We start from the raw sequence: 15169 nt of genomic DNA on the forward strand, positions 1-15169 counted from the left end.
AACAAACAAAAAACCACAAAATTCTACCAAATCCCTTAAAATATTCCACTTAGTGTATTTAAGTTAATAAAACTGGAGGAAACTTTAAAGAAAAAAATAATACATTTCATGACTAGAGATTACTGATCTGTTACCCAAATTAGAGGATCGCAAAATGTTAGATCTGAAGGAGACTTCAGAGATAAGACCAAAGATCTTATTTTACAGCGACTCTGAAACTAAGAGATGTGTCCAAGGCAACACACTGAATTTATGCCAACCATGCTTCATCCTGTATTACTGTTTACCTGCTCTACTGTGCAGAAGATGTGGGCATCATCTTGCTGGAAGCGTCTAACTCGAGTCAAGCCACTTAAAGTTCCCGACAATTCATTCCTATGAAGAACTCCAAAATCAGCAAATCTTATAGGCATTTCCCTCCATGATCGTGGACGATGGGCAAACATTAAACTAGAAAAGATGCAATGACACATAGCTTGTACTTAGCACAGCAAAGATTAAGTAATTATCTAAATAATAAGTTACAATGAAGCCTCAAGACTTGTAAACACCTTATTCTGGTTCTTAGATCACCAGTTTAAAAACAAATTCTAGGAATTATTGAACCTTGAATTTATATCACTGCAGTACTCTGAGAAAGGACCCTGTCTGTCCTCTCTTCCAGAAATTCTGTTCCATATTCTTATTTACCCAATGAATTTCCACTTACTGTGTACAATTTACTTCAAAGTCTACTTTTTTGTGTGTAAGTTTATTCATGTGGAGAAAGACAAAGAGAGTGAGTGGGGAAGGGGCAGAGAGAGAGAGGGAGAGAGAGAATCCCAAGCAAGCTCCGCACTGTCAGTGTGGAGCCCAATGCGGGGCTCAAACTCACAAAACATGAGAGCATGACCTGAGCCAAAGTGGGATGCTCAACCGACTGAGCCACCCAGGCGCCCCCTCAAAGGCTACTTCTTAAGTAAAGCCCTCTTGGACACTTCTGTAGGCAGGGCTGGGCAGTCTGCCCTCAGGCTCCAAGAACATCCGGAATGTGCCATTATTTTGGCACTGAACCTAATTGTTTTTTCAACATTTTTATTTATTTTTGAGAGACAGAGAGAGACAGAGTGCAAGCAGGGGAGGGGCAGAGAGAGAGAGAGGAAGACACAGAATCCAAAGCAGGCTCCAGGCTCTGAGCTGTGAGCACAGAGCCTGATGCGGAACTTGAACCCATGAACCGTGAGATCATGACCTGAGCTGAAGTCAGATGCTTAACCGACTAAGCCACCCAGGCACCCCAGATTTGCTTCACTTTTAATACTCACCAATGCCCTGGACAGTTCATGGGCTTAAGGGCAAAAGTGTCCTTTTCAATATCAAAGGTAAACATGTTCTCACTGTAATGCTGCCAGTGGCCTGAGGTTTCCCAGAGCCTGCTGTTGTACATGTTGGGAGAGAGCACCTCTGTGAAGTTACGTTGGTGATATTCCTCCTTTAAGATAAATGCGTTGAATGTTAAAATGTGGCACGACAGATCACAATTCCACACAAAGTAACACCAGGTGCAAATATTTTTAACTTAGGATTACATCTTTTTTTTTTTAATGTTTATTATTTATTTTTGAGAGAGGGAGAGGCAGAGTGTAAGCTGGGGAGGAGCAAAGAGAGAGAGGGAGACACAGAATCCAAAGCAGGCTCCAGGCTCCCAGCTGTCAGCACAGAGCCCGACGTGGGGCTCGAACTCACGAACCATGAGATCACGACCTGAGCCAAAGTCAGACGCTCAACTGACTGAGCCACCCAGGCGCCCCTGGGATTGCATCTTATATTAATTCCTGGTTAAGGTGCCCTCAGTTTTAGGTGTCGTACTCTCTGGGTCATGAAGGTTAGATTAATGTACTCTCAGTATAATTTTCATATTAAGTATCTTTATTTTATATTATACAACTGCATATAGTCCATGTTTTAATTCTTTGAAAATTAGTAATTGAAATTATATATAATTACATATAACATCTATTATATGTATTATATACTATTATATATTATATTATTATGTATATATAAGCTTTCTGTAACTACAAACTCCCAAATCCTGCTACATTCTAGATAAACAGCAGGATTTTTTCTATACTGAAGAGGTAAAATAATTTCATAACTCAATAACCCTAAATGCTACATTGCATGCAAATTTACTTTTGATCTATTTAGTTTTATCACTATTTTTTAAAGTTTATTTACTTATTTTGAGAGAGAGACAGAGAGAGAGAGAGACAGAGAGAGAGAGAGAGAGAGAGAGAGAGAGAGAGAGAGAAAATGAACAGGGGAGGAGCAGAGAGAGAGAGAATCCCAAGCAGGTTCCAGGCTGTCAGTGTAGAGCCCAACACGGGGCTTGATCCCACAAACTGAGATCATAACCTGAGCTGAAATTCAGATTGGATGCCTAACTGACTGAGTCACACAGGTGCCTCTGATCTATTTAGTTTTAAATAGAAATGTAGCTGAGAATTTTAATTTTTATCATATGAAGTGGTTGAAATCTATAAAGTCATGAACTGGCTTTTCTCCCTCCATCCCTGTAAATGGCTTCCCTACTTCAATCACCGAGGACAGGAAAAGAGAGTCAACCGAAGTACTTAATTTTTTTTTCTTCAGATAGCAATCAGATGACCTTTGTTGCTGGTTTCCTAGGTTCTTACCCTCTGTTAATCGCTTAAGAAATACCTGGTACAAATCTAGACCACCATATTTTAATGAAGTAAAAAAAAATATTTTTCACAATTAAAAAAGTCTAAAACATGACATTTTAAAGTTACTAACACTTAAAAGGATGCTATTTGTTACTCTTTGGCAGAGCATCTTTTCAGCCACTCGTGGATAGCTGGGTGTCAGCCATTCAGTAAGCTGCTTTACCTAGCCTTAATTTTTACTAAATGAGAAAGTTTTAACCAAAGTATAGGTTATTACAAATAGCACTAATTATTTTGTGGCTATGTCAGATACCTCTATATATTCAGATTAAACAAGGTCCCCAAAATTGAAGAACTGTTGGTGTGTTTGCTTATTTGTTTTTACTAGAGACTAGTTTAAAGCGTGGCTCAGAGATGATGATGAATCGATTTTTAAACCACTCTGGGTACAATTGCTATTCATGTTAGCAATTCATGTATTTGGGAATGATTTTAAAGTATGTCTTAGGGGTGTCTGGGTGGCTCAGTTGGTTAAGAGTCCAACTTCAGCTTAGGTCATGATCTCGCAGTTTGTGAGTTTGAGCCCCGCGTTGGGCTCTGTGCTGACAGCTCGGAGCCTGGAGCCTGCTTTGGATTCTGTGTCTCCTCCTCTCTCTGCCCCTCCCATGCTCATGCTCTGTCTCTGTCTCTCAATAATAAGTAAACACTTAAAAAAATTTTTTTTAACTATGTCCTATGAAGGGAATGTCATTATGTCTACTGCTTACTTAGTTTAGCAAAAACCAACTATTACTACCATCTACATGCCTCATCTCTATATATTATAACATACACATGAAATATATGTATTGTTTTGTCTTTCTTATACACACATGCATACATGTAAGAGAAAGAGAAAGCAAACAGGCAAAATGTTAAAAATTGATGAATCTAGATGAAAGATACATGGATGTTCAGTGTACTGCACTTTAACTTTCTGTAGATTTGAATTTTTCAAAAGAAAAAGTTGGGGAAAAATATATCTCATACCATTTCATCAATTTATTTCTCTAAAGAGTAAAGAATATCAAGTGCTGGCAAAGAATACAGCCATGCTGGTTGAGAGGTCTACAGCTCAGTCTGGTCTCCTAAAGAAACCCTGATCGCTTATTCTGAAGATTAAAAATCATATTTCATCCATGGGAATGCAAGCTGGTGTAACCACTCTGGAAAAAAGTATGGAGGTTCCTCAAAAAACTAAAAATAGAACTACCCTACAACCCAGCAATTACACTACTAGGCATTTATCCACAGCATACAGGTGTTTCAAAAGGACACATGCACCCCCATGTTTATAGCAGCACTATCAACAATAGCCAAAGTATGGAAAGAGCCCAAATGTCCATTGATGGATGAATGGATAAAGAAGATGTGGTATATATATACAATGGAGTATTACTTGGCAATAAAAAAGAATGAAATCTTGCCATTTGCAACTGTGTGAATGGAACTGGACGGTATTATGCTAAGTGAAATTAGTCAGAGAAAGACAAAAATCATATCACCTCACTCATATGAGAACTTTAAGAAACAAAACAGATGAACATAAGGGAAGGGAAACAAAAATAATATAAAAGCAGGGAGGGGGACAAAACAGAAGAGACTCATAAATATGGAGAACAAACTGAGGGTTACTGGAGGGGTTGTGGGAGGGGGGAAGGGCTAAATGGGTAAGGGGCACTAAGGAATGTACTCCTGAAATAATTGTTGCACTATATGCTAACTAATTTGGATGTAAATTTTGAAAAATAAAAAAAATTAAAAATAAATAAATAAATAAATAAATAATTAATTAAAAAAAAAGAAGGAAGCCCTATACTCAGCTGCTGCTTTATGTAGCCAATGTAGATCATGATTTCTTCCAGCTTAAAAATGTTTCATGTCTTTGACTTACTTCAGGCTTCTAAGGGAAACTTCCATTATCTCTGAGAAATCAGTAACTGAATGTGGCCTCCTCACTATAGGGAGAGTAGCTCATGGCCAGTGATGGCACCCTGCCTCCCCCAGGTCCTGACCAGGCAATCAGAATGCTGGCCAAAGAGACACACTTGCGCTGTTCAGAATGCTTGTATAAAAATCTCACAAACAGCAAAATGGGTGAAGGGGAATGGGAGATACAGGCTTCAAGTTGTGGAATGAATAAGTCATAGGAATAAGATGCACCGTTAAGGAATATAGTCAATGATATTGTAATAACAATGTATTGGCTAGATGGTAGCCACCCTTGTGGTGAGCTTAGCATGAAGTCTAAACTTGTGCAATCACTATGTAGTACACCTGAAACTAATGTCACATTGTGTGTCAACTATACTCAAAGACAAAGTCTCAAATAGCAGCTTATTCACTGATTGAGTTCCCACTGTGGTCTGGCATTGTTGCCAGGGTAGCAAGAGTGAGCAAAACAATCCTATCTGTGCCATCCGTAGGGACAGTTCACCATTGTCCTCTGGTGGGGGACAGATGAAAAAAGATACAATTCCATTACTAGAGTTTAATGAGGGCCTGCATAGGAGAGGTAGAAGTTGCTATCTAAAGCGTCTCTATGTCCACTTTGTTGGTTCCACATTGAGTTTTTCAGTCAAAATTGTAATACATGTCACGACAGAGCACATAAAATGGCACACTGGAAATTATCTCCCTAACATAAAAGAGATACGGATGGTGGGGGAGGGTGGGGTGGGAAAGGGAGCAAGAAATGATGTGATGATGAAAATACTATAATCATTTGACCCTTTTTGACCTTTCAGAGAAGCTTAAATATGTTATATCAAGGGAGGCCACTTAATAAGTGAAACATTGGTATATTTGTCTGACATAAAGTGGGAAAAGGAAGTGAAGAAAACTTTTAGTTTGGAACTAAGGAATCAAATTTTAGTATATTTCCATGTTAACAAAACAGTCTTATTTTTAAAATTAATTACTTATGTAAAGAATATTTTTAAGGCAATGGAAATAACTGTATGATATCATAATGCTGAACACATGTCATTATACATTTGCCCAACCCATAGAATATATATCACCAAGAGAGAACCCTAATGTAAATGAGGGACTTTGGGTGACTGTGATGTGTCAATATTGGCTCATCGATGTAACAAATACATCACTCTGGGTGGGGGGGCCTGTTGTGATGGGGCACACTATGCATGTGTAGGGGCCAGAAGTATATGCGAAATCTGTACCTCCCTCTCAATTTTGCTGCAAATCTAAAGCTGTTTTAAAAATAAAGTTTTTATTAAAAAAATCATATTTCATCCTGAAATACTAGTTTCAGGCCATTGAAGGTACTGAATCTCTACCTGTACCTGGTGATCTGGCTACCTGAAAGCACCTAAATATCAGGGCCACAGAGCAATGCTTCCAAGCAATTTTCATTATAAAAACTACAGAAATTCCACTTAAATGACTCCTTCCCCAAGCCACACTAAAATAACAGAATTTTTATAAAAGCAAAAATCTACCAAGGTCAAGGGGAAAGGAGGAGAGATGAAAGCTATATAGTTAAGAATCTGTAAAGTAGATGAACAATTGCCTTGGCAGACCTGGGGAAGCTGAAAACTGAATGGGAGAATCCCAGAAGCAAGTCTGCTTTAGCTGGGTATAGATTTCTAGGTTTCACTTTTTTTTTTTAAGTTTATTTATTTTGAGAAAGAGAGCAGGGGAGAGACAGGAAGAGAGTGAGGACCCCAAGAACCTCTGCATTGCCAGCATGGAGTCTGATGAGGGGCTTGATCCCACAAACCATGAGGTCATGACCTGAGCTGAAATCAAGAATCAGACACTTAATTGACTGAGCTACCCAGGAGCCCCATTTAGGCTTAATATTTTTAAGGCGTTGTTTTGTCTTCTGTTTTTTAGTGTTCCATTGAAAATGTCATTCCATTCTGATACCCACCTATGTCTATGGCTTTCTCTCTCAGGAGACTTAGGATCTTTTCTTTATCCATAAAGTTTTGGAATCTCTCAGTAAGGTACCTTAGTTCCCAAGGAAAGAATGCTTTCACCAAAAATCCCAGACATACTTCTGTTGGGATTTGCAACTGTCCCTGGCCCATTTGGGGTCCCCTATGCTAGTTAACCAAAAGGCAAAGAATGACTTGATCTTCTGGCCAGGATGACTGACCCAAATTATTGAGGAGGATTGTGCTGCTGTTAAACAATGGAATAAGAAGGGCTGTATCTGGAATCAGTGAGGAGCCTTAAGCATTTCCACATCTAACAGTGATAGTCAGTGGGGAAACCCTGGTAACCTAAAAAAGAGAGGATCATGAAGAGCTTGGATCCTGTGGGAAGACAATTTGGGTCATCCACTGTTATGGGTTGAATGGTGTCCCTCAAGAAAGGCACATTGAAGTCCTAACCCCAGGACACCAGAATGCGGACTTTTGGGGAAACGGGGCCTTTACAGAGGTGATCATCTTAAGATTTAGTCATTAGAGTGGGCTCTAATCCACTATGACTGGTGTCCTTATAAGAGAGGGGAATTTGGACAGAAACAGACACATATAGAGGGAAGATGATGCAAAGCCACACAGGGAGAAGGCCATGTGAGGGCTGGGGTGGAGGCATCAACAAGCTGAGCATCACCAGCAATGGTTGACAAACCACTGCTAGCTGGGAAGAGTGGAACAAGGACTCACCCACAGGTTCCAGAGGGAGCATAGCTCACCAATGCCTTAATTTACACGTCTGGCCTCCAGAACTGCAAGACAATACATGTCTGTTGTTTTAAGCCACTCTGTTACAGTGCTTTGTTAGGCACTCTATGAAACTAATGCATTCACCAAATGAAATGCTCTGTCCATCTGAGATATTGGAGGGACAAGGAGAATATGGAATGGGTGGTGGAGGAAGGAAGCTCTGATTTATTAACTTAGGCTTTGTGTCCATCTACAGAGCCTGGGGCTGGAACTGTTAACACTGAATTATTTCTTTTCTCTGAATACATGAAGAACACTGATGGTGGCTAATGTCACATTTTAATTTTTGCTGAGACTGAACTGATGTAAATGATACATTGGCTGATGGGACCTTGTGTGAGGAAATAAATAACTTCATGAAAGCAAAGGACAAAAGTGGACACCAAGTAGCAAAGGGATTGGGCTGTGTTGGTTTTTCTCCATTCACCAACCTGAGCCACCCCATCCTGGGATATCTGCCTCCCTTCTCTGCTCTGCTCTGTTCCCCAAAGTCGACTTCTATGGACTCCATCACCAGGCTTACTTGCCTTGAGTTCTAGTTGGGTTTGACTAAGGAGAGGTTCCAAAAGGATCCCAAGGGTAGGAGAAGAGAGTGGTCAGGGTATTTACTCCCTCCTTTCCTACTTCTTCCTTGCCTTGGGTTTATTCTGTCTCTGGCTGTAATCTCCAGTTACAGCCTCTCTTGCACACTTCAAGCTCTCTCTAAGTTCTGGAATACTTTCTCCTCACCTGTTTGGGCCTAGGGGTGGAAGGTAAGGGAGCCTGATGTTGGTAATCCCTGGATACTCTACATTCCCTTCTTAGTTACCTCAACTGGACCCACACCTCTGCAAATATTTTCTTCTCTAGATTCCCTAGAGTTAAACCCTTTGAGTGCACTGTCAGGACTCTCCCTGCACAGGGCTAAATGTTTTGATATCTTATATGTCTGCAAAGACAAGTTTGGTTTGGAAATCCACTGAATCCAAGGTTGTGGCAACAGGAAGCACAAGTTCTCCAAGTGGGTTATTAGAATAAAAAACAAGAGAAGCCACTCCCTTCTATTCCATGATTTTTCTTCTAAAGATAAACATAAATTTACCATATGACCCTGAAATCACACTCCTACATATTTACCCAAGTAAAATGAAAACCTATATTCATACAAAAACCTGTACATAACCATTTATAACAGCTTTATTCATAATTGTCCAAATTTGGAAGCAATCCAAATGTCTCTCAGCTAAGGAATCTGTGTTATGTCCATACAATGGAATACTGCTCAATAATAAAAGGAGACTACCATTAATACACCTATTAGCCTGAGGGAAAGAAACGAGTCTCAAAAGATTATATACAGTGATGATTCTGTTTATATGGCAAAATTTTCAGGATGGAGAACAAATCAATGGTTTGATCAAGGGAGAAGGGTTTGACTCTAAAGAGGTAGCATAACAGAAATTTTTTGGGTAATGAAGTTGCTCTGTATCTTGAATGTTGTGATAATACAGTTCTGCACATTTGTTGAAAAAGTATGAGTTTTATTGTATGAAATTCTAGAATGAAAAAATTTAAGGAAAGTAAGAAAGATAGAGAACCAGTTGATAGACATGTTCCCGAATACAGGGGGGAAGAGTTTCAAGTAGTGTAACAACAAGATGTCTCTATTTATTTACTATCAGTTTTCCATACAGTCAGTAACCAATATACATCCAAACGTTCACCCATCTTGGCTTGAACATAAGTGGAGGTCATCTCACCCCAGAATCAAAGACTCAGAAACTTTGGAATTTCCTTCTTACTGGGAATAATATGCCCTCCTGCATGACCTTCCACAGAAAGGCAACAGTTCTATTTCTGAGAAAAATGGCCCCACACGATGGACTGTTTCTGCACTATGCTCAGTATCACCTACCCCACTACTCTGGCTACAGTTGACAGGACCTGGCACCAAGCCACAGTCTGTTGATACTGGACGGGCCAATGGCCCCTGAGGTGGCCTGATGTGAATGAGAATCTGCCCCGCATGTACACCCTCTACTGCCTGGTGATTAACCAGAACTGGATCTCTGTTGAAGGACTGTGAGACACACAGAAGGGGTACAGAAAAAAAAAAAAAGGACACAAATGATCAGACTGAACAAAAAAATAAGACCCAACAATATTCTAGTTTTCAAGAAATGTACATTCAATATAGAAACAGAAATAGGCAGAAAATAAAAGGACAGAAAAAGATATATCACACAAGCCCTAACATAAGAAAGCAGTTTTGCCAATATTAATATCAAAGTAGACTTTTAAAAAAATTAGCTTGATGAAGGTCAAATACTGTATGGTTCCACTTACATGAGTTACCTAGAATACCCAAATTCATAGAGACAGAAAGTAAAATGGTGGTTATCAGAAGCTGGGGGAGGTGGGAACGGGGAGTCATTGTTTAAGGGGTTCAGAGATTCATTATGCAATGATGAAAAGGTTCTAGAGAGTTTCAGTTCTGCAAGATGAGAAGAGTTCTGGAAATGGATGGTGGTGATAACTGCAAAACAATATAAATGTATTTAACACAACTGAACCATATGGTTAAAAAGGGTTAAAATAGTAAATTTTATGTTATATATGTTTTACTACAAAATGGCTTTATTTAGGTATAATTTATATGCAATAAAATTCACCAGTTTTGAGTACATGATTCTTAATGATTTTTGACAGATGTATACAGTCATGTAATCTCCACCATAATCAAGACATAGGATATTTCCATCACATCAAAAAGTTCCCTCCAGATCCTCTGTAGTCACCCCCTATCCCTGTCCTCAGGACCCCTAATTGTCTTTCCTATCACTATAGTTTTACCATGTCTAAAATTTCATATAATGGAATCATACCACATGTGGCCTCTGACTGACTTCTTTGGTTTAGCATAAAACCTTTGAGATTATTCCTTCTTCTTGCATGTATCAGTACTCCATTCCTTTTTATTGCTGAGGAGTAGTCCATTACATATCAAGGTTATGCTTATCTGTTCACTAGCTGATGAGACTCTCTGTTGTTTCCATTTTTTTGCCACAATAAATAAAGCTTCTATGGACATTCAAAGTCTCTGTATAGACATGTGTTTTAATTTTTCTTGGGTAAATAACTAGGAGTGAAATTGATGGGTCACACAGTTAAGCATATGTTTAACTGTAAGAAACTGCCAAACTGTTTTTACAAAGTAGCTGTACCATTTTGCACACAGGCAATGGGAGTTAGAATTTCTCCACATTCTTGCCAAGTTCTAGTGTTTTCAGGGTTTTGTTTTTGTTTTTGTTTTGTTTTGTTGGCCATGGGGAGTGTGTGTGTGGAGGGGGACATTCTAGTGGACATGTAATTATACCTCACTGCAGCCCTAATTTTCATTTCTTTGATGACTAATAATGATGAACACCGTTTTTTATCTGTTTCTCTGTCATTTCTATTAAAAAAATCAAATATCTAGGCATAAACCTGATGAAAAATGTGCAAGACTTCTAAAATAGAAATTACAAAATATTGCTGAAGGAAAATAAAGAACTAAATGAACTGACAAAATTTCCATGTTCATAACTCAATGTGGTTAAGATGTAAATTATCTACAAATTAATCTATAGAGTGAAGGACATTCCAATAAAAATTCCAGCAGTTATTTTTTAGAAACTTGATAAGCATCATACAAAATTTATATGAAAACACAAAGAATGTAGAATAGCCAAAATAATCCTGAAAAACTTAAAATTAAACTGATATTAAAACTTAAAATATAGTTAAAATAAGTACAGTAATCAAAGCAGTGTGGTGTTAGTGCAAGGACAGACAACAAAGGGACAAAAGAATAGAATAAATATCCAGAAATACATAATGACTATTATATGCATATGATCATACAGTTTAGGACAAAGACTCTACTGTATTAATAAATGGTATTGAAGTTCCTGGCTAACCCTATGGAAAAAATGAACCTTGATCCCTCTACTGCACAGAACCTAAAAATGAATTCAAGGTAGATCATGTCCTTAAGTCTGAAAACAAATTCAACCAAGCTTCTAGAATGGAACAAAGAAGAATATTTTCATGACTCCAAAATAGGCAAAGATTTCTTAAACACAGCATGAAAGCACTAACCAGAAAGGAAAAAAAAAAGCAAAACAGGACTTTGTTAAACACGAGAACTGTTGGTTGCAACACATCATTAAGAGAAACAATAAGCCGCAGCCTGACAAAATATACTCATAATATGTACATTTAGCAAATCATTCATATCAGAATACAGAAGAACTCCTAAAAATAATTAAGAGACTAACAATCCAATTTTTTTAATTGACAAAATACTTCACAAAAGAGGATTCCAAATGACCGACAAGCATATGAGAAGGTTGTCACATCATTATTCATCAGGGAAATGCAGAATAATACCACGGTACCAACCAGAATGACAAACTGAATACCAAGTGTTGAAGAGAATGTAGAGTAAGTGACAGCTCATATATTTTAGAAGGAACATTAAATGGTTCAACCACATGAAAACTTTTCAGCATTTTGTTAAATTAGTCAATAACACTCTACAACCTAGCAATTCCACTTCCACGTATATACCCAAGAGAAGTGAGTACTGTGCCCACCAAAAGACATGTACAAAATGTTCACATCAGTTTCATGTCAAATAGCTCCAAAGTGGAAACAACTTAAATGTATACCTACAGGAGAACGAATAAATACGCTGTACTATATTCACAAAATGAAGTACCTCAAACAATAGAAAAATAATTATATGCAAAACCTGGATGACTCTCAGACATTAAGTTGAACAAAAGAAGCCAGAAACACAATAAATAGCTAATACTGTAGGAGTCCACTTACATGAAGTTTTGAAGACCAGGAACAATTGATCTATGGTGGACAGAAATCAGCAAGATTATCCCAGGTGAGAAGAGGGGAGGTGGGTATTGACTGGGAAGACCCAAGAGGACCTTATAGGATGGAGCTGTTCTATGTCTTGATCTGGGTGGTGACTGTGTAGATGTACACACATGGGAACATTTATTGACCTGTATGCTTCAGATTTATGCATTTTAACAAATGTAACTGAACCTCCAATCAGCAACTCTGGCATCAGCTTCCACCTGAATGTGGCCATATAAGGAATTCAACGTAAGAACCATGCTAATTAAGTCTAACACTTGGAACCATTAGAGATAACAATGAAAAAAAAAAGGCCATTTTAAGCCACTAAGCTTTGGGATATTTTGTTATGCTGCGACAGACAGCCAGAACAGAATTTGTTCTGGTTGTGGGTGCTGCTATAATAGCAACCTAAAATAGGCAGCCTTGGCTTTGGGGCCAGGTGGTGGGCAGAAGCTGGGTGGCTAGAGACTGTGGGAACTTGAAGGACAGTGAGGAAAATATATTGGAGGATGAAGAAAAGGGGACTCTTGTGCCAGAAAACTGGTAACACCATCACCTGAGGTAAATGAAAAACAGAAAGAGTACCCAAAGAATTCATGGACCATAGCTAGGGATGTGTCTGGGCAGAAAGTACAAAGGAACAACTGACTACTTAGAGCTGCCTACGATAAAATACAAGAGAGACAAAAAATAAACAGGGTACTATTTTTGGAGAGGAGATACCAAAATGCCAGGACCTGTTGGGTTCAAAAATAAAACTATTGCGTCCTCAGACTCATCCAGCAAAAGACTCATAAGGTAAGAATGGCTTTAGCACAAAAATAAAATACAGGGTACAGCCAATAAAGTATGGCCTTACAGTAAAGCTCTTGAGGGTATAAAGGTGTGCCATTTATGAAGACCTCACAGTGATCTGAATGAGTATCTACAGTGATCTGAATGAGAGTCTTAAGATGGTGCTTTGTAGACTCTGTCAGCTAAGCATTAAGGCTTTTAAGAATCTTAAGTGTATAGTCTTGCAGCAGCCTCACAGGCAGCCTTAAGTAGAGAAGAATTTGGTTCATAAAGAGGCACAGCTGTGGTTTTTATAGAAGTGTTGATTACAAATGTATATAAAAGACCCCACAAAGTTTTTAAAAGAATTGTCCTGGCTTAGACTAAAACGGACAGAGACAGCACAAAATGAAATGAGGCCTTGGGATGCCCAAAGTCCTACTGAAAGAAACAGGTTGAGAACACTGAGAAAGCTACTCAGAGGTCCGTGTGGGCTATTTCTCATGGTAAAGGAAGGATGGTTCAAAGGGCAGAACCATAACCCAGGAAGAGACAAAACTAAGTCCTACCCAAAGTGCACTTTTTGACCAGGGAGAAAGAACAAGTAGGTTGCCAGGGTATCTGCAGATCAGTGACAACTACTCTCCCCCGCCCCTTTTTGAATGGCAGTATGTACTGCCTCCTATTTCTCTATCATCATTTTATAATGTTGGGGTGGGGTTGACCCTGACACAATTGTCCCTTTAATTCACAGATCTTAAGATGAGCAGAACTGCATTTGATAATCTGTACTTTGCACCCGAAGACCCTCATCTATACTTAGACCTGATTCAGATGACATATTATTAGATTTTGAGCCAATGCAGTGATTGGATGAGATGTGCAATCATTTTCTTAGCCAACAGTAGAACACATTTGAAGAGCAGAATTGGACCTCCACCAGTTTTTTGGAGCTGAAGAGACCACACACTGTCAACTGGAAACCCCACAGGGCCATGCCCTAGAAACAGGGATGAATAAGAGGCAGACTCTGTCTTATCAAAATGGAAGCCCAGCCCTAACTCAGCTCCATCTTTGAATGGATTAATTAGGCTTCAATCTTGACAGAGGGTAAATGTTCTAGTAGGAGATGACATCATCTAAAGCCTCCGAAGTTATTTTTATATACAGTATTTAGCATATAATAAAAAATTACCAAATATGGGAAAAGGCAAGACCATATAACTGAAAACCAAGAGAAAAAACAGGCAAAGTTTCTGAATTTTTTTTGTTTTGTTTTGTTTTGTTTGCATGGAAAGGCCAGTTTCTTCAGACAAAGGTATCTGGGAGTTCAAAGTCCTCTGCCTCATCCGTGTCTGCCAAATATTCTTATTCCAAAATTCAAGGACCCACTCTTTCCCAAAAGTGCCCTTACCTTTGCATAAGAGACCACTGGGGTTGTGAATTTAAATGGCTTTACAATTCTGCAGCCCATACAATCAGGCCTTGGGCCTAATCATCAGCCATGCGCGTCTTACATCTATAAAGATAAAAGATTCCTATCAGGCTACCACAGAGGCTTTCTGTTTATTCTCCATACACTCAATGACCATCCTTGAGAGTTCAGGGTGCCAGGGGCTATATTGATTTTCTGGAAGACAGCCTATCCAAAACAGCAGCTGTGATGGTCATCACCACCTGCTATAGTCTCGGATAATCTTCAGTGATTCTTCAGGCCCTCTGGCCGCCCATGGCTTCACACTGGCAGATCCCTACTGGAAGGTATGTAGCCCAGGTGACAAAGTCCACAGAGCTTAGCCTCCAGGGACACAGAACAAGAAAAGAAGGAATGGAGATGAGACAGGTGAGGCAGACAGAGAATAACCAGCTCATGCCAGTAACCTTTTCTCAGGAAGTTGCTGAAGAAAGTGCTTCCCCAAAGGAGAGGGATAAGGAAAGAAGAGGAAGGCATGGGATCAGGGAAGAAGAGAACCAACATAGCAGAGACATGAGGGGAGTAGCCAGAATGATGATGAAAACAAGTGCTGAGACATCAGTTGGCAAGAATCCTTGCAGCAAGTTAGTTCTGGAACAAGGGGACCAAATTTT

The 15169-nt window shown here is 39.1% G+C and overlaps 1 protein-coding gene across 1 annotated transcript in view; it reads right to left on the bottom strand.

Moving 5' to 3' along the window:
- Positions 1 to 15169, bottom strand: part of TARS3 (threonyl-tRNA synthetase 3) — a 63323-nt gene that overhangs the window by 19929 nt on the left and 28225 nt on the right. Inside the window, exons 11-12 of the mRNA XM_043554815.1 lie at positions 1305 to 1471; positions 288 to 450 (exon numbers count right to left, since the gene is read on the bottom strand). Of these exons, the coding sequence (XP_043410750.1) occupies positions 288 to 450; positions 1305 to 1471 (330 nt within the window). The remainder of the gene's footprint in view (positions 1 to 287; positions 451 to 1304; positions 1472 to 15169) is intronic.

The sequence above is a fragment of the Prionailurus bengalensis genome, chromosome B3, assembly GCF_016509475.1.
Source record: "Prionailurus bengalensis isolate Pbe53 chromosome B3, Fcat_Pben_1.1_paternal_pri, whole genome shotgun sequence".
Taxonomy (NCBI): domain Eukaryota; kingdom Metazoa; phylum Chordata; class Mammalia; order Carnivora; family Felidae; genus Prionailurus; species Prionailurus bengalensis.